General features: G+C 46.2%; 1 protein-coding gene across 4 annotated transcripts in view; it reads left to right on the forward strand.

Moving 5' to 3' along the window:
- Abcc5 (ATP binding cassette subfamily C member 5) overlaps positions 1-10,602 on the forward strand; it is a 94,217-nt gene extending 83,615 nt beyond the window's left edge. For all 4 annotated transcript variants that reach the window (XR_015632565.1, NM_053924.2, NM_001433820.1 and 1 more), the window contains 5 exon segments: positions 1,572-1,731; positions 5,528-5,606; positions 6,242-6,355; positions 7,175-7,339; positions 9,209-10,602. Coding sequence is in view for 3 of the 4 variants with exons in the window: in NM_053924.2 (NP_446376.2) it covers positions 1,572-1,731; positions 5,528-5,606; positions 6,242-6,355; positions 7,175-7,339; positions 9,209-9,310 (620 nt within the window). In the remaining variant the exon portion in view is untranslated.
- Positions 10,603-20,482: the final 9,880 nt, after the last annotated feature.

Raw genomic sequence — 20,482 nt, forward strand, 5'->3', positions numbered from 1 at the left:
GCTCCTGGTCCTGTTTGCTTGGTTCTTCAGTCCTCTGTTTACTCTGAGGCAGTGATGGTTAAAGCTGAGCTGTGTTTCTTGTAGGCTGCAGATAGATGGACTTTGTTTCTGCATGGGAACAGACCCATTTGATCTAGATTCTGTTTTATCTCCAAGAACTGATTCTCTGTCTTCTGCCTGACTTGTTCTATTTGCATTTCCTACTTGGGCATTGGGGTTTGTTGGTCCATCTTCAACTCCAGCCTGAGTTCTCTTCAGCATTTCTGTCTCCAGACTGAATTCTGTCCTCAGGTTCTGGATCACCTCCACCAGCCTTCCGTCTGTCTTTTCTGAGTTCATGTGGGCGTTTTTTTTCTCCTTGATTTCATTTGTTGACGAGGTTTCTGATTACTGTTTTAAGTTCTGTGTCCTATAGTTCATCTGTGTAATTTTCATGGGCAAGCATTGCTACAGGGCTGGTAGGTTTTGTGGAGAAGATACTGACTTGACTATTGCTATTGTTGGTGTTCATGTTGTGATGAGATCTGGCCATGTAGACTTTCTTGGTTATTTTGTTCTGAGTTTGTTACAGATAGACAGGATCAGGGAGAAGAGAAGATGCTGAGGTGGGTTCAGTCTAGAGGTTGGGAATTGCTTGGATGGAGTGAAATCAGGTGGGCAGAGTAGACTGGTACAGAGGGAGTGTGGGGGTGGCTAAATCTATGCAGAAAGATTGAATATGATGTGGAGAGTCCTGTGGTTTGGGAGACAGGTAAGGAGGATCCTAACCTCAGACTAGGCCACTGCCCTGGTTGTAGGTCCCAGGTAGATCTGCTGGGTTACAGAAAAGACAATGCCTGAGGTAGTCAGGGGTGAGACCCTGGAGAGGCTATAGGACGTCTGGGTATAGAGTGGGGAGGTGGAGGTGGCACAAACTCAATAGGTTATTCAAGTAGTTCACGACATGAATTTCTAGCACACTTCATGCCTCTGGGAGAGCCTTCAGTAACTCAAATATTGGCAGATCATAAAGCCTATTCCAGCAGATACATTAAAACTTTTAGCCTTATAATTCTATCTCTCTCGAACCATTCCTGGTACCAAGATTGTATTAGTCAGGGTTCTCTAATAGAACAGAGATGACAGAATGGATATCTATGGGTACAGAATTTATTAAGAGTGGCATAAGGTGTGGTCTAGCTAATCTATCAATGGCTGAAATGACAGAAAGGCCAAGAATCTGGTAGTTGCTAAGTCCACAAGGCTGTATGTCTCAATTGGCCATCAGTCTACATGGAATTCTAACACAAGCAAAGGAATATCTTAATAGCAGGACAGACGAGCTTGCCATGGAGAGAGGGAAGGCAAGCAGGCAGAGAGCACAAGCTTCCTCCTTTCGTGTGAGCTGTCACCGAAAGGTGTGGCCCAGATTTAGGAGGCTCTTTGCACCTCAGAGGATCCGGTCAAGAGAGCCCCTCACCTAGGTGCTTAACTGCCTAGTTGATTCACATGTTGTCATGTTGATGTTAGCCAGTTTTATCTTTCCAGAAGTTACTCACAGCACTGCTCTTCTGCCTCTTCTTACTCCCCAGGGAAGTCCTCTCTAGGGATGGCCCTCTTCCGCCTGGTGGAGTTATCTGGAGGCTGCATCAAGATCGATGGAGTAAGAATCAGTGACATTGGCCTGGCCGACCTCCGAAGCAAACTGACCATCATCCCTCAGGAGCCAGTGCTGTTCAGCGGCACAGTCAGGTGAGAGCCTGTAAGGACCGGATGCTGGCAGAGCCACCACGGTTAGCGGAAATCCCATGGCCTTGGGTCCTGCATTTCCCGTGAGTTTGTGACTTCTGTTGCAGTGATGAGGCAGCTCCTGTGATGTATGTTGCTTAATTAACCAAGTACCTCAGCCGGGCTTTGCCACAGGCATCCAGAGATCAGAGATTTGACTCAGATTTCTGTCCCACGAACTCTTAACAGGATACTACTCTTGAGCCCAAAGTAGAGATACATTTAAGTTGTGATGTAGATTGAATCGATTCGTACTGTAAATTCCAAGTCTGGCCAACGATAGGGGCAGAAATGGTGGCCACTACCACTGCTCCTGTGCACCCCTTCCTTCTATCTCTACTGTGCGGCTGGGAGTTACCGTTCTAGCGGTAGTACCTTCCCCAGTAGCTTCCGCCAACACCCAGTTGTCCGTCCTCACGTCCTATTTGCTCTGATGCCTCTCCCCTTTTATCTGCTGGGGACTGAAGCTGTTTGGGAATCTCTAGACTAAGCCCTCCGACACCATTGAGAGAGGAAGAGAGGAGACTGGTAGACTAAAGGCAGGGCAGTCCTGAAAGGCTTTGGTCCTGAGTCCAGTTCGCACTCTCACTGTATACTCTGCAACCACAAGATGGGGCAGCAGCCTCACAAGCAACAGCGTGAGGCAGCGAGCCTGGCCTTTGGGTGTACAAAGGTGTACAGGTAGGTGACAGATAAAAGTTTTTGTAGTCAGGTTGCTAAGGGCAGGGGACAGGGGCCTTCCCTAACCTTTGACCCTCGAAGGAGATAAGGATTTGGTGAGGGGAGGGAGGAGTGAGTCAGGCAAGGTGGTCAGGGGAATCTTGCAGCTCTGACTGACCAGCAATCAGATGGCTTCTTTATACAGATTTTACAGAACAAAGACAGACTAATGATTATCTAAGAGGTACAGATTATGTGTATAATTTTTTTATTACACGTCTAGGGTTACAAGGTGAGTCACAGAAAGTACAAATTGGGCAGATTTTATTATTATCAGCTCTATAACTCCAATTCAAAGACTAAAGAAAGTCTCCTCCAAAGCAAACACATTTATTATATGAGTATTTATTTATTTATTATATGCAGCTTAAAAAAATTTTTTTTATTAGATATATTTCTTTACTTACATTTCAAATGTCATTCCCTTTCCCGGTTTCCTGTCCATAAGCCTGCATCCCCACCCCCTCCCCCATACGGGTATTCCCCCCATCCACCTCCCTTACCGCACTCCCCCACATTCCCCTGCACTGGGGGTCCATAGTCTTTCAGTAGTGGTTTAGTCCCTGGAAGCATTATTGTTCTTATGGGGTTGCAAGCCCCTTTAGCTCTTTCAATCCTTCCTATAATTCCCCTAAATGGGGTCCTATTCTCAGTTCAGTGATTTGCTGCTAGCATTGATCTCTGTATTGGACATGTTCTGGATGTGTCTCTCAGGAGAGATCTATTTCCAGTCCCTTTCAGCGTGTACTTTTTTTTTTAAAGATTTATTTATTTATTATATATAAGTACACTGTAGCTGTCTTTAGACACATCAGAAGAGGGCACCAGATCTCATTACAGATGGTTGTGAGCTACCATGTGGTTGCTGGGATTGAACTCAGGACCTCTGGAAGAGCAGTCGGTGCTCTTAACCACTAAGTCATCTCTCCAGCCCAGCATGCACTTTTTAGCTTCATCAATCTTATCTAGTTTGGTGGCTGTATATGTATATGGGCCACATGTGGGGCAGGCTCTGAATGGCCATTCCTTCAGTCTCTGCTCTAAACTTCGCCTCCATATCCCCTCCTATGGATATTTTTCCCCCCTTTTAAGAAGGAGTGGGAGCATCCTTAAACTCCAGGGGGTTTAACATCCTCGTCTGGCCTTCATGGGCACCACCATGTAGGCAGTGTACAAACATGCAACAAAATACCCATCCATAACAATATCTTTTAAACTTTTTCCATGAAATTTTATAGGTAAATGAGTAGAGCTGAAATTAGTCATTCTGGGTGAGGTACCCTGGACTTAGGAAGGCAAATGCCATAGACATTTTTCTCATTTAAGTCCCCAGATATGTGTGTTCCATTAGAAATAGCCACGGAGATCAGGAACTTGTGCGCACATTTTGAGGGAGAGGAGATGGAGAGCAGCAGTATGGCGAGTTCCAGGGGAGCAGTGAAACAGGGAAGGGTAATTGAGGAGGGAAATGACCACTGGTTCAAATAAATACGAAGCCACCTGAAGAAACGTCCTAAAATATGTACATACACATAGCCAAAGTGTCTCAGTGGAATCACCTATAACAGGGCACTGTGTGCTTACTGGACACCAGAGGCTAACAAATCAAAAGCCAACGCCGGAATGGAGTATGTCTTTGGAGATGTTGGCAAGCGAGGCCCTTACCTGCCTCCCCCAGAAAGCATTGCAGACGGTCGCCATGCTCTTGGCTGCCCTTCAGAGCTTGTCTGTAGGACACTGGTGTTGAGGACACCACAGCCTTGAGTCACAGAACATGCACTGGAGATGCAAAGGAATCACCAGTCTTACCATGCGTGAACCCTGTGACCTACAACAAAGACTGCCTGGTGAGACATGCCCAGGGTGCAGTAGTGACCCTAAGAGCATGGAGTAACCAGCCAGTTTGATTGCGTAAGGGCTGCTCCACAAGTTGAAGCCTACACACGGCATCTTTATTGGTACCAAGAACCCGTGGCTAGACATGTCCTAGGTCCTAGAGGTGCATCTACTACTGTTACCGTCCTAAATGGACACGATATTAAACTGACTTCTAATGACTCATCATTAGACCTGGAGATTAATCCATCCCCCATCAGAGGAGGTGGTGACTAATGCAGAGAATAAAAGACTAGAGAGTGCTCAGCCCGAAATGAGAGACATCTCTCTCGCCCCTCTTTCCAAGGTCAGGGATCACTGCAGACTCAGAAGGGGAAGAAAGATTGTAAGAGCCACAGGATGACTACAGGAAACTGTTTTTTGGCATAGCAGGGTAATTACACATAGGAATTCACAGCGATTGAAACAGCATACACAAGACCTGGGCAAGCTCAAGCCAGTGTGGAGAGGGGAGATGGGCACTGCCGGGAGACCATTCTCCAATGGAAGCTGTATGTCGAAGAGTATATGGGCAATACAGATGGTGCTTGATGGGTTTTTAATTATGTACATAGTTGGCTGGCTTGTGAAGGGGCTCGGATCTGGGAGGAGTCAGAGTAAACACCATGAATATGATCGAAATACTTACATGAAATTCTCAGATAACCATCGAGGAAAAAAGGCATTTTCTACATTTGTTCATAGAGGGATATATCTGAAGGAAATCGTATTTCCAGGCATCAGAGGCGTTTCCTTTGTGTTTTTATATCTGTATTTATAAAAATTTTTACAGCTAACATGATGGGTAATTAAAATAATAAACTTTATGTTTTATAAAACAGGGAGCCCCAATCTCAGGTGATGTCCTGTGAGTCCATGGGGGCCTGTGACCTTCGGAGTTGATACCCAGTGTTCTATGTGTGCTGTTTAACCACAGACAGCCATTGAAATGTGGTTTGTTGCCAGGGGGTGGTGGTGCATGCTTTTAATCCCAGCACTTGGAGAGGCAGAGGCAGGTGGATCTCTGAGTTTGGGACCAGCCTGGTCTACAGAGTGAGTTCCAGGACATCAGGACTATATAGAGAAATCCTGCTTCAGAAAAAAAAAAAAAATGTTGTTTGTTAAGCATTGGCCTCTGAGAAGTTTCTGTTATACTTTTCCCTAGATCAAACCTGGACCCTTTCAACCAGTACACAGAAGAGCAGATCTGGGATGCCCTAGAGAGAACACACATGAAGGAATGTGTAAGTGGAACTGAGGTCCTTAAACATGTGTGACCACGTGGGTCTTTCACATAAGCCAGAGCAATTCTTTTTTAATTTTATTTTTCTGGATATTTTATGTATTTACATTTCAAATGTTATCCCCTTTCCCCCTCTCCCATAGCCCTCCCCTCCCCCTTCTATGAGCTTCTATGAGGATTTTCCCATTCCCACCCATCCCTCCCACCCACTTCAACTTCATAGTCTTGGCATTCCCCTACATTAGGGAGATGAGCCTTCACAGGACCCAGGGCTTTTCCTCCTATTGATGCCGGACAATGCCATCCCCTGCTACATATGTAGCTGGAATCATGGGTCCTTCTATGTGTACTCATTGGTTGGAAGCCTGAGTAATTCTTTTTCATCTGTTTCAGAATAATTTCTTTCTTTTCATGCATGGGTCAGAGGTGGAAGTGTGTGTGCGTGCACGTGTGTGTGTTAAGATAGTGTCTCACTTATAGCCCATGCTGACCTGAACTTCCAGTATTCCTGCCTTAGCCTCCTAAGTGTTAGGTTATTGTGTGAGCCTCTACACCAGGCTATAATGATTTCTTTTCCTGTGGACTCTGAGAGGTCTGGCTTGAGTCGTCACACTTTGCCCTCTGCTCTCTTTCTAGATTGCCCAGCTACCTCTGAAACTGGAATCTGAAGTAATGGAGAACGGGGACAACTTCTCTGTTGGGGAACGGCAGTTGTTATGCATAGCAAGGGCCCTGCTACGTCACTGTAAGGTAAGCGGCGTTGTGGGGGACACGAGTGAGTGGGCAGTGGGGAGGAGCTGGGGTCCTGTGGTGCAGCTCTGTCTACAGGCACCAGACTCTGAGGTCCATTGCCTCTGAGCCCAGTGACACCTTCTAACCAGCAGGTTCCCAGTCAGTCGTAACACCACCTGCCATACTGTTTCAAGGAAATCTTTGCTCCAACCTTTTTCTTCTTCAGGCTTTCGCATATGTATGAATTATATTTTGAACACATTCCCCCATCATGCCCCCTTTGTTTTTGTTTTTTTTTTTTATTTTTGTTTGTTTGGGGTTTTTAGAAACAGTTTCTCTGTGTAGCCCTGGCTTTCCTGGAACTCACTCTAGATCAGGCTGGCCTGGAACTGACAGAAATCTGCCTGCCTCTGCGTCCCGAGTGCTGAGGTTAAAGGTGTGGGCCACCATAGCTGGGCTTTGTTTTTTTGTTGTTGTTTTTTTTCTTAATTTCCCACAAGCCTTTGGAATTCAAGTACAACTTTGTTTCTGGCTAAGGATAGAACTGCAGATTCATCAGATTAAAGACTGCAGGAGCCGTCATGGGATGGAACTTGCCATCCAGAAAAGCTAATGTATTCATGAAGGTCATGGGGAGAGCGGGCATGTTTGAGCAGATCACTGCCACACTTATATGAATTCTAAGCCAAGGGCATTTTCACGTCCACGTGTGAACCTACTAAGAAGAAATAGTGCAGAGTACAGGATTTAAATGCTGAAATGCTTCTTAGTAAACTTGAGGTGGACAAGAATGCTTGGGGAAGTAATTGGGTCCGTCTGTCCTCTGCTCCCTGGCAGATTCTGATTTTAGATGAAGCTACAGCCGCTATGGACACAGAGACAGACTTACTGATCCAAGAGACCATCCGGGAAGCATTTGCTGACTGCACCATGCTGACCATTGCCCATCGCCTGCACACAGTTCTGGGCTCTGATAGGATCATGGTGCTGGCCCAGGGACAGGTATTAAGTTCCTCAGGAGCTCTTGCTTGGCATGGGGCTTTGCATGGGAAGAAAAGAGGTTGGGGAGGGGCTGCCTGCCTTCTTTATGTTCCTGGACATTCACCAAACAGCCATGGCAACTTGGTTCTGGTTTGTGTTGACCAGACAGGTCCCTGTGGCCCAGAAATGCTCCTACTCTTCTGTGGCACATAAACTGTGACACAGGCCAGACAGAGTACATGCACTTCAGTGACTTCCTCACACACAAGAGCTTCCCAAAGTCAAAGCAGTGGCCACCCTGGGTTTCTTTCTGCCACCATGGAGTGGTGCCAGACTTCTCATCCTGTTTCTCCACACTTTGGCATGGTCTGGTCTTAACTCACCTCTGCACATCACTCTCAGCTGCCATTGCCCATGGACAGCCTCTGTGCTTTACACAGACCATCCCACTGGCCAGCTTAAAACCGCTAGTCCCTAAAGAGCATTACTTAAATGCCAAAGCTTCCACACAACTCCCCAGAGCCTTATCCATCCATCCATTGTAGCCCTTTCGCCACAGCTGAATGGTCCTCTGCCTCCCTGGAGAGCCTCTGTCCCTCTTAGTCTTAAGGATTGAACCCTAGCTGAGTGGTGCACTGTGGATCACTAAACAGAGCGCCCAGCACAGACAAAAGCAAACACAGTCACCTATCAGCACCCCGACAGGAGGCCAGCCTGTAACAGTCACCCAGCAGCACCCTGACAGGAGGCCAGCCTGTACCAGTCACCCAGCTGCACCCTGACAGGAGGCCAGCCTGTACCAGTCACCCAGCAGCACCCTGACAGGAGGCCAGCCTGTACCAGTCACCCAGCAGCACCCTGACAGGAGGCCAGCCTGTAACAGTCACCCCTGCAGTTCTCTCACCACATGCACGCACTCCCACAGGTGAGAAACTGTTGCCCTAGACATAGACAAACCCAGGAAAGGAGGTCTGAACCCTCGAGGGCAGTGAGCGCGTGGTCAGCCTGCAGCTCAGCCAGCCCAGGCTCTGCGTCACTAGCAATCAGTGCTCGCCCTTACCCACCAGATACGGGATCCCATCTCATCCACCATCACACCTCAGCACCATGTCTAAAGGACAGACTGTTTCTCCATGTGCTCCTCTCCATTAGCTCTGCTAGGAGCACTGAGAGAGATCCCCTGACACCTCTCTAGCACCCTGCCTTTGTTCAAGCCAGCAATTCTCCACCTGTGTGCTATGACCCCTTTGAGGGTCACATATCAGATATCCTGCATGTCACATATCTACATTTCAGTTCATAACAGCAGCAAAATTACAGTTATGAAGTAGCAGTGAAATAATGTTATGGTCAGGATCACTACAACATGAGGAACTATATTAAAGGGCCGCGGCATTAGGAGGATTGAGAACCACTGATCTAGGCAAAGGATATAGGAACAGACACAGGCTTGCCGCTGCCATGAGGAACCAGCCCTGCCGGCGACTCATTCCTTTGCCTGCAGAATTCTGCTGCATGAAGTCCAGCATAGCAGTGGACGCTTGTTGTGCTTGTGCTGATCCCTGGCTTCCTTGTTCTCTCTGTCAATTACAAATCCTGATTTCCTCCTCTTCTGACCGAAGTCAGATCAACTCGCCCTCACCTTGAGCTGTAGTTTTCCGCTGTAGTTTCTATTATAGAGCCATACTGATGTTGCTTTCTTCCAAAGATGAGAGAACTAGGATGTTTGTGGAGGAAGCTCACATCCTTTCTCGCCATCTTTCCCTGGCTCCCTGGGTTCCGTGGGTCAGTTCAGTCCTCCGTTCTGTCCCCAGGCATGGGTGCTCAGCAGTGGACCCCGAGTCCACGAGACCCCCGCAGTCACAGCCTCATGTGCCTCTTCCTTTGCAGGTGGTGGAGTTTGACACCCCGTCGGTCCTTCTGTCCAACGACAGCTCAAGATTCTATGCCATGTGTGCTGCTGCAGAGAACAAGGTGGCTGTCAAGGGCTGACTCCTCCCACGCTGGAAGTCTCTTCCTTGGAGCGTTGCCATTCTCTTCCTGGTTGGGCCCTCATCCTGTCCTGCTGAAACCTCGCCTTTCCTGGTTTTCTCTCTCACGACAGTTCAGGGTTAGCTGTGTGTCTCACTTTTAAGGAAAATCATATTTTGATTATTGTATTTATTCCCTATTCACTTAAATGAAATTTAGTTTTTGTTCTTAATTGCACTCTTAAGAGGTTCAGGGAACCATTACTATAACGTATCAGTGGCCTATAACGAAGCTTTATACGTGTAGCTATGTCTATATATAATTCTGTACATAGCCTATATTTACAGTAAATGTAAGTGGTTTATTTTCTATTAAAGCGAGCACTGTGCTAACACAGTGCGCTTTCATTTCTATTGTTTTTGTACAGCTGACTGCACTACAGATCTCATTTGCTCTTAGCTGTAGGAAAGGCAGTGTTTCCTTCTCCAGCTGGTCGTTTCACGGTGCTGGGCTCCCTAGGTGTCCAGGGGGAGACACTTGGCAGCAGCGGGCCCTCCATGGCCTGCTCCGTGGGCTCCCCAGTGGAAACCCAGTACAGTGGGCTGCAGGAGGCCTTGCAGAGCACCGTGAATTCTCAGGGCTCCTGCTTTCCTGTCTCCCTGTCAGTTGCCATTTATGTTAGAGCAGCGGGCAAAGCCCCACCCCCTTCCCCTCTCAGGAATGAGAACTCCAGCATTCCTCAGAGGGGAGAGCTTCTTTCTGCCTCCCTTCTTCTGCTGTCATTTCTAAGCAAGGTCCAGTCTGCTGCCAGTGTTCCGTGCTTCAGGTTCCTGAGGCTGGCCACCGCAGAGCTCCCAAGCTCCCCGGCCAGTTGGTTCCCAGCCCCCACCCGGGCTCCACTGCTGCTGCTGTTGTAGGTGGCGTTTTCATTTGCCTGACCCCACAGCTCCAGAGCTCAGCAACAGGGCTCAGGAGTGTGGGGTCCGTTCTTCCTCACTTCAGTCTCCTCTGCAAAGTCTGCACCCCTCAGCAGCTCTTGCTAATCAGTGTCTCACACTGGTGTAGAAGTTTTTTGTACTGTAAAGAGACCTACCTCAGGTTGCTGATTGCTGTGTGGTTTGGTGCGCTCCTGCAGACCCCCTGTGTTGTGGGGCTCTTAGCTTGGGTGGGTGTGGTTGCCACTGTCACCAGTTGAGTGGTCAGCGTTGCATGTCGTGACCAATTAGACATTCTATCGCCTTAGCATGTTTGCTAAACACCTTATGAAAGCAAAAATCTGAAAAAGTGAATAAAATTATTTTGGATTTATAAAACTCTTGTTGTATAAAATAGTTGTCTGGAGACGGTGTGAGGTCCTTTTGAATGGCTTTGTAGCACTGGAGCCCTGGATCCTAATATCTGATGATAGATCTCATCTGCAGAAGGGTTGCTTGCAAGGGCCAAGGGGCCCCAGATACTCCAACCCTGGGTGATGGGCGTTGGTCTCTGCAGCCTCCTCTGCATAGTCACCAAACGAAGCACCCGCTTCTGTCAGAGGTCAGAGAGTATGAAGAGTGGGGCAGCCAGGGTGGCTGTCGTGTGTGTGTTTGAAATCAAGTTACACTGAGGGCTTGTGGCAACCGGAAGGCTGTAACTGTCCTTTCATCTGCTTCATTCAGGTTCACCCAGTGAGTGAGAAGGCCTTTCCAGAAGGGTGCACGCTCAGCCTAAAGCTTTTGTGTTAGGTTGAATTCATTCAAAAATGTGTTTAAACTATTAGTTTAATATTGATTCTGCCACCAACTAGTAGAAATTATCTTTTAGACCTAGCCTTATTACTTTTTAAAATCAATTACCATTGGCAGGGGGTGGTGGCACATCTTCAATCCCAGCACTTGGGAGGCAGAGGCAGGTAGAGGTCTGCAAGTTTGAGGCCATCTTCATCGACAAAGTGGATTCCATGCTAGCCACGGGTCATGTGTAAAGACAGAGACTCTATCTTTAAAGCATGAAAAGACTCCACGGGAACTCTGCTGCACCTCCCCCCCAGCCAGCTCTGCTTCTTGCTGTGGGCCCTTTCATCGCCCCCCTCACAGCACACATCCATTCCCCTGTGCAAGTGCCACTACCTGGAGGTGCAGTCTACCTGGGAACCCACGGCCTTCCCAGCCTGCGGATCAAGTAGGCCTTTCTGTCCTCCACTGCAAATTCCCATCTCATCCAGGTCTGTAGCAGACCACTTGCTGGTCCCCCTCTCTGTCTTCACTCCCTGGGAGTTCTACCACATCTCACAGTGGACCTAGCTTTCCTTCTTCCTGTGGACCCTATCAACCACCCACTTCTCGCCCAGTCTGGCTCCTTTGAGTCAACTGTCAAAGCTAGAACCACCAGGGAAGCCAGTGGCCACATCAGGCTAGACACTGGGTAGGTGATCTTTACTTTCCTGTCCTCCATTGCAGATTCCCATCTCATCCCCAGTCTATAGCAGACTGCTCACAGGCTCCTGTCCTCCATCTCTGACTTCACTCCCTGAGGACTCCACCAAACCTTATAATGGACCCAGCTCTCCTCCTTCCTGAGGATCCTCTCAACCCCCACGTGTAGTCAGTCCATCCCCATTCTTTTGTGTCAGTCCCCAATACCTAGAAACATACTCTACCCTGGACCCCAGGTGGCCAGGACTGGCAGGGACTGCCACCCACAGCCACCATACTTTCCTAAGATCCAGAGAGGGCAACAAAAACGAGGGAACGGAACACCCACACAGCAAAGACCAGATAATTGCTGCTTAGAATCACAATCATCTGAAACCTAGACACCAGCAGGAAAGCACTATCATTGACCCCCAAGACAATGTGTCTCCACTGAGACCTAGCAGCCCTACTACAGAAGCATGGGAAATTCAACCAGCTGAAGCACAAGACAAAGACTTTGAAGAGCTGTAAAGAGGACATGAATGGATGTGAAGTTTGTAAAAACACCCAACAGTGCAATGATGGTGAGAGGAACTTAAGTATCTGAGATGATCACAAACTGAGAGGAAACCACTAATGCAAACTTTGGGGTGTCAGACAGAAACCTCAGCAGGATGCCCGAGTAGCATCGCAGGCGTGAGGAATAAGGTAGAAGAAATGAATATGGCAGTCAAAGAAAACATTGAACCTAAAAAGATCCAGGAAATCAGGGACACTGAATCGCCAAATTTAGGAATAATAGTAATAGAGAAAAAGTCAGAGGCACAGAAAATATTTCCAACAAAACACAGAAGAAAATTTCCCTAACCTAAAGAAGGAGGTAGCAATCAAAGTACAAGAAGCTTACAGGACAAACAGACGGAGACAGACAAGAAATTTCCCACAACACACGATAGTCAAACGCTAAAAGCATACGGAACAAAGAATGACTGGACGGCAAATAACATACAAAACCCAGAGCCTTTAGAGTAACAGTGACCAAAGGCCAGAAGGACATGGACAGATAGATGTTCTACAAACTCTAATAAGGACTGCAGTTGCCAGCCCAGACTACTCTACCCAGCAAAGCTTTCAATCTTAATAGATGGATGAAAAATATATGATAGTACCAAATTTAACCAGTATCGATCTGTCTGTCTGTCTGTCTGTCTACTGATCCAGCTCTACATAAGGTGGTAGAAGGAAAAACTCAACCTGAAGAGGTTAACTACATCCAAGAAAACATAATAATAATTCCAGACCAGCAAACAAAAGGGGGTGGGGGGGGGACACACACCACCACCACCACGGGACAGCAAGAATCAAACTGCTCAGTGACCATTTCCCACCCTGATGGTATCAGTTCCCCAATCAAAAGACACAGACTAACAGTTTGCATGAGAAAACAGGATCCATGCTTCTACTGCATCCAAGAAACATTTCTTCCCGCTAAGGATAGACATGACCTCAGGGAAAAACAATGGGAAAAGATATTCCAAGTAAATGGAACTAAGAAGCAAGCAGATATGGCTACCTTAATATCTGACCAAGTAGGACTTCAAACCAGAAATAAGAGCTAGGGAAGGACACTACTTAGCTCATCAAAGGAAAAAACGACTACTAGGACGTTGCAATTTTTAACATCTGCGAAAGAAACACAAGGGCACTCAAGTTAATAAAAGAAACACTACTACCACAGCTAAAATTAGATATTGACCATCACATGGTGATAGTGGGCAGTTTCAAAACCCCGCTCTCTAATAGGCAGGTTATCCAAAGAAAACTAAACAAAAATGCTGTAATTAAATGATGACAAAATCAAATGGACCTAGCAGATATTTACAGAACATTTTGCCCAAACAAAAGAATATATCTTCTCAGCAGTTTATGGAACTCTCTCCAAAATTGACCACATATTCAGACACAAAGCAAGTCTCAATGGATACAAGAAAATTCAAACAACATCATGCATTTTATCTGACCTCCACAGTTAAAGCTGAATATCAACAACAGGAAGCACACATTCCTGCAAACTGAACAGTGCTCCGCTGAGGGAAAAATCGGTCAAGGCAAATTAAGAAATTAAAAAGTTTCAGAATCGGGGTTAGGGATTTAGCTCAGTGGTAGAGCGCTTGCCTAGCAAGCGCAAGGCCCTGGGTTCGGTCCCCAGCTCCGAAAAAAAGAAAAGAAAAAAAAAGGTTTCAGAATCAATTCTAAAAGGCAATTCTAAAAGGATATATATATATATATATACATATATATATGTACACACACACGCACACACATATATATGTATATATATATATATATATATCATAGGCACTTAGTGCTATACAAACTTGCCATATATATATATATACACATATATATATAGAGAGAGAGAGAGAGAGAGAGCGCGCGCTTATATCAACAATATATTTAAAAGCTGAAGGCTTTAGAACAAAATCACACCTCAAAGGAGTAGATCGCAAGAAAAAATTGGGCTTGGCTGAAATCTATAAAGTAGAAACAAAAATAATACAAAAAAATCAATGAAAGGAATAATTTCTCCCTTGAGAAAATAAGGTTGATAAACTTTTACCCAAATTAACTAAAAGATGGAGAGAGAAGATCTAAATGTATAAAATTAGAGATGAAAACGGGGACATAACCATAAAGATGTACTTTAAAAAAATGTGTACTCCATCAAATTGGAAAACCTGAAAGAAGTGGATAAATTGTTTGATGCATACCACCTACTATTGTTAAATCAACATCACGTAAGCAATTTGAACAGACAGCAACTCCTAGTGAAATAGAAGCAGTAATTAAAAGTCTCCCAACCAAAATCTGCCCAGGTGCAGGTAGACTCGGCACAGAATTCTACCAGACATTCAAAGAGTGATTAACACCAGCATTCTTCAAAATAGTCTACAAAATAGAAGCAGAAGGAACACTGGCCAAATCATTCTATGAGGCTGCAGTTATCCTGACCCAACCAAGGAAAAATATACAGACCAAATTTCTCTGTGAACATAGATGTACATTTTCTCAATAAAATACTTGCCAACTGGATACATGAACACATGCAAAATTCATCCACCATGATCAAATAGGTTTCATTCTAGAGATGCAAGGATGGTTCAACATACATAAATTGAAAGCTATAATCCACCACATAAATAGACTGAAAGAAAAATCATGTGAACCACATGAGCATCTCATTAGAGGAAGAGAAGGCCTTTGGCAAAACTCCAACACCTTTTCACGGGAAAAGTCCTGGAGAGACTGGGGCTACAAGGGACATACCTCAACATGATAAAGGCACTTTACAGCAAGCCCCCGGGCAACCTTAACCCCAACAAAGAGAAACTCAAAGCAATTACACTAAAACCAGGAACAACACAAAGATGTCCACTCTCACCAACCCTGGTCAATATAATACTTGAAGTCTTAGCTAGAGCAGTAAGACAACTGAAGGAGATCAAAGGGATACAAACAGGAAGGGAAGTCAAAGTATCTTTGTTTGTAGATGATTATACATAAATGACCCTAAGATCTACTGCTCATAAACACTTTCAGCAAGGTAGCAGGATACAAAGTTAACACACAAACTCAGTAGTTTTCCTATGTACAAATGACAAGTCAGAGAAACACTACCTTCCACAGTAACCTCAAAGCGTGTGTGTGTGTGTGTGTGTGTGTGTGTGTTGGGATAACTCGCCAAACAGAAGGTCACCTCAACACCAGTGAATGGCTTGTATTATAAAATCTTTAAGACATTAAAGAAGGTACCAAAAGACGGAAAGATCTCCCATGCTCATGGTTCAGATTGGAAAAATAGTATCCTACCAAAAGCAATTCAGTACAATTTCCATCAAAATTCCAACAGAATTCTTTACGGAAATTGAAAGGGCAATTTTCACCTCAGGAGTCTATGGAACTCTATGGAAGAGGCAGCAGAAAGATTGTAAGAGCTGGTGGGGATGAAAGACACCAAAGAAAGTGGCTTCCAGATACAATAGGACAGATGGACATATATGCATTTACAGAGACAACAGCCTGTACCGTAACCCAGATGGAGTACCAGTCCTGAGGGTACTCCTGGCACAAACCCAGAGGCTATTGCCAATTGTCACCTGATCACAAAGGAATAATTAGATTTCTCCAACAGTGTATCACCAGGTATACAAATCACACCTAAAGGCAGGCACCATGCCCAACAGTTGATGATCAAAACAAAACAAAGTCTGGTGTTTTTGGAGTTTTTGCCTGGATAGTACCAGAGAGCAAAGGTAAGCAATGCTTTGTCTGGACCTGCCTTACCTTCTTCTGTCCTTCCTTTCTTCTTTCTTCCCTTGCTCCCTCCTTCCCTCCCTTCCTCCTTCTCTCCTTCCCTTCCTTCCTTCTTTTAACCTGAGAGATCTTTTGCTTCTATACTATGTTTTCTGATTTTGTGTTTCGATGAGGATTTTGTGTGTATGAGTGCGTGTGTCTCTGTATGTGTTTCTTGTTATTTTTCTTTGGCTATTTTTTCCCCATTTGTCTATTTCGTCCTGTTCTAGGTTTGTGGTTGCCTGTTTGTTTTCAAATGAGGAAGAAAGGATATAGAGTTGGGAGGCTGTGGAGGTGGGGACAAGCTTGGGAAGGGGACCCCATGATCAGAACACACTGTATGAAAAAATATGTTTTTAAATAAAAATTAAAGGTATAAATATTATATATCGAATCAGCTCTTGGGAATCTCAAGCTCCATGCAGTTTGGGCTATAGAAAGAGCCTATTTCGGGGCTGGGGATTTAGCTCAGTGGTAGAGCGCTTACCTAGGAAGCGCAAGGCCCTGGGTTCGGTCCCCAGCTCCGAAAAAAAGAACCAAAAAAAAAAAAAAAAAAAAAAAGAAAGAGCCTATTTCAAGAGAGGAAAATCAAAACTGTCATCTCTCTCTCTGTCTCTCTCTCTCTGTCTATCTCTCTGTGTCTCTCTCCTCTCTGTCTCTCTCTGTCTCTCCCTGTCTCTCTCTCCTGTCTCTCTCTGTGTCTCTGTGTCTCTCTCTGTCTCTCTGTGTCTCTCTGTCTCTCTCTGTCTCTCCCTGTCTCTCTCTGTGTCTCTCTGTGTCTCTCTCTGTCTCTCTGTGTCTCTCTCCTCTCTGTCTCTCTCTGTCTCTCCCTGTCTCTCTCTCCTGTCTCTCTCTGTGTCTCTGTGTCTCTCTCTGTCTCTCTCTGTCTCTCCCTGTCTCTCTCTGTGTCTCTCTCTCCTGTCTCTCTGTGTCTCTGTGTCTCTGTGTCTCTGTCTCCCTCCCTCCCTCCCTCCCTCCCTCCCTCCCTCCCTCTCTGATTTTTGTTCTCATGAGAACAGGTTTCTCTGTGTAGCCTTGGCCATCCTGGAACTTACTTTGTTAGACCAGGCTGGCCTGCAACTCCCAGAGGTCTATCTGCCTCTCCTCCTGAGCCAGCAGCACTTGGCTCCTGTGTTACATGGCGAAGGACAATTACAGAAGCGCTGCTGGGCAGAGTTGATCTATACTAAAGTGCTGCTATGCACTGAGTTCATCTTCCAAAGAGGGAAGCAACATGAGAGGGGACGTCCACACTGTTTTCCCTGCTCCGCTTGCTGCTGCATGGACACCAACTTTCTTCTGACTTGTTCTCTCATCTCCTGGTTCCCCTCCTATGCTCCTCTTGCTTCATACCACAAAAGAAAGTACCGTCCTGTCTATCTGTGTCCTTTCCTCTCTGGTAACCGGACAAGCGTCCTTAGATTCAAGTATGGCTTCTCTTACTGTTCGTCACTGGCTGCCAGGGGACCCCACGACCATGTCCCACACCAGGCACCTCAGCAGTCTTCCTTGCTTTACAGTGCCACTGCCTCATCACCATGGGTGCGGCCCTCAGCTTACCTCCAACTCTCCATTCCTTGTTTCAGAAGGAAGGATGTGAGTAGTGAGTGTTACTAACTCAGCGTTGCATCACTGAGCTAACTCACAGTGTCCTTCCTTCTCCAGAGTCACTCACTTCCAGTCCTCCCCTTGCCCCCTCCTTCCCTTCTTCATTACAGTTACAATCTCGGGGTCCTGAACCATCAGATAAACTAAAAAAAAAAAGAGTGAGAAAATAACTATTGACCAATCTTTGTATGCCCAGTCGAGTTGTGTCCTCCTCCTCCTCCTCCTCCTCCTCCTCCTCCTCCTCCTCCTCCTCCTCCTCCTCCTGCTTGTCTTTACATTTGATTTGTTTTCTTGTTTTGCAGCAGGGTCCCTCTGTGTAGCCTTGGATGGCCAGGAGTCTGCTAGGTAGCCCAGGCTGACCTTGAACTCATAGAGACTGGCCCAGTATCATCCAGGTAGACCTGTGGACATGTACTACTTGGAGTGAATATACTGATTTTGTCTAGAGGTTTCAAGGTTTGGGGACATAGATCTGGCCCATTTTTATGGTCTTGACAGGATCTAGCTGGCGTGCTCTGGAGCCATTCTGACGGTGCTGAGAAGCAGTGTGCTTTGGGCCTACCCCGACCCCATCTTACTGTGCTTCCTCCGGTCCTCAGTACCCTCAGTTACCATTCCACTACCATCTTCTCTCACAGCTTCTTGGTACCTGGACTTTAGTCTGTTCTGCAAACTCCCTAAAAATATTTATTGAATATCCAATAAATGCCAGGTACTGTTTGGCACTGAGATAAAGACACTTCTGTGCCCATCCCTCTGTAAACGAGTGGAGAATAGAGGGCCGGGACAGCCATGTCTACTGGTATACCATTTATATTGGCATTCATACTTAACTAGGTAAAGCAATGTTGGCTAAAAGAAATGACACCTTGAGACCGTGTACACCATCCCCCATTCCTACAAAATCTCACCTGCCTTGAGAACACCCCACCAGAGCACCCCGCCGTGTTGCCTTTACAGGAAGTCATCAGTGCTTTGCTCTGTTGGTGCTGTGCCTAGCACAGAGTGGTCCAGTCTGTTTTCAGAGTCTGATCCCAGGTAAAGTCTCGGCTTCTCAGGCTGAGTTCAGGAGCTCTGCAACACATGTGTTTCACGCCATGTGTTTATCTCAGCTTGTTCCCCTTATCCTTGTGGTTATCTTGAGTATATTTAATATTTGAAAACCTACCTACAGCACAGACATTCTGGTCCGATGAATAATTCTAGAGCTCTGGAGCACGTGCCCCTCCCCAGTCCCTCTTACATGTGTGTAGGTGCCCAGTGAGACCAGAAGCGGGTGTCAGATACCCTGGAGCTAGAGTTAAAGGCAGTTGTGAGCTGTAACATTGGTGCTGGTAATTGAAGTCGGATGCTCTGGAGAAGTTTGTAACTGCCGAGTCGCCTCTCCAGCTCCACAGGTGGGATTCTTCAACAGCAGAAAGCATTGTGCGTAGGACTGACGGCGGTTTGTGAGGATGCTGGGGTCTTACCTCCGCACCTTTTGGACGTGAAACTTTATTTCGATCCCTGAGCTCGTACACCTTGGAGCGTGGCATGATGCAGAAGTCTTTTGTTGTTGGCCCCCCTCTCTTCATGACTGAGTTTGAGATCCCACTGAGCGACCCTGTAGATTCTCAGCACTGAATTCGAGCCAGGCTGGCAGACTTCACAGCATGTTCCTGAACTGCACAACTGGACGCTCAGTGGAGGTATTGTAGAGTTTGCGTGTGTGTTTGAGGGGGAAAGAGAGCGCCGACAGCATAGTCCGCAAACCTGATATGCTCGGAGTTTGTCCTTAAGTTAGGAGTCTTTAGGTCTCCAAACCTTTTCCAGAAATGGCTTCTCTCTTATTGAGATTTCACATCCTGGCCATAGGACTTGGGTCACTTGTACTTGTCCTGTGACTCATAAGCAGCACTGGGGCACACTGTACAATGAGACAATGTGTGGAGAGGAGCTTGGCTGCTGTGGCTCAGGCTGTAATTCTCCATATCCACTGTCTGAGTCCTGGAAAGTGCTCTTGATGACTCTGTAGGTGGAGAGGAAGGAGTGGCCATTCCAGGGACCCTCTACCTTCCTGGCACTAGGAGAATTATGGATATACCTACTCACAGGAGACAGGCAGCAGCCTACTCTTCTGGGGCTGCATTAGAACCACACAAGCATGGTAAACTCTGGGGTCCTCCATGCCTACGTCTACGTCTACATCTACGTCTACGTCTATGTCTACGTCTACGTCTGTCTCTGTCTCTGTCTCTCTGTCTCTGTCTATGACCTCTTCACCTTTAGGTGCTCACCTTTGCCAGTGTTGGTTCACAGCCTCCCCTGCCCCATCAGGAGACAACCTTGAAAAGAGCCCTGAATTGGATACAGAAGACCTGGGTTTCCATTACAGCTTTCCTACCTCTAGCAAGTGACTTCACCTCACCAAGTGCAAACAGAAGTGAAACACACTTCCCAGTACTTCATGAAGTAGTTGAGAAATATGTGTGCTTTCTGTACATTGAGCCATCCCTGCATGCCTGGGATAAAGCCTCCTTGATCATGATGGATGATCGTTTTGATGTGCTCTTGGATTCAGTTTGCAAGAATCTTACTGAGTATTTTTGCATCGATATTCATAAGGGAATTTGGTCTGAAGTTCTCTTTCTTTGTTGGGTCTCTGTGTGGTTTAGGTATAAGAGTAATTGTGGCTTCATAGAAGGGATTGGGTAGTGTTTCTTCTGTTTCTATTTTGTGGAATTGTTTAGAGAGTATTGGTATTAGGTCTTCTATGAAGGTCTGATAGAATTCAACACTAAACCCATCTGGTCCTGTTTTGTTTTTGTTTGTTTGTTTGTTTTTTGTTTTTGTTTTTGTT

The sequence above is a fragment of the Rattus norvegicus genome, chromosome 11 (assembly GCF_021556685.1).
Source record: "Rattus norvegicus strain SHRSP/BbbUtx chromosome 11, alternate assembly SHRSP_T2T, whole genome shotgun sequence".
Taxonomy (NCBI): domain Eukaryota; kingdom Metazoa; phylum Chordata; class Mammalia; order Rodentia; family Muridae; genus Rattus; species Rattus norvegicus.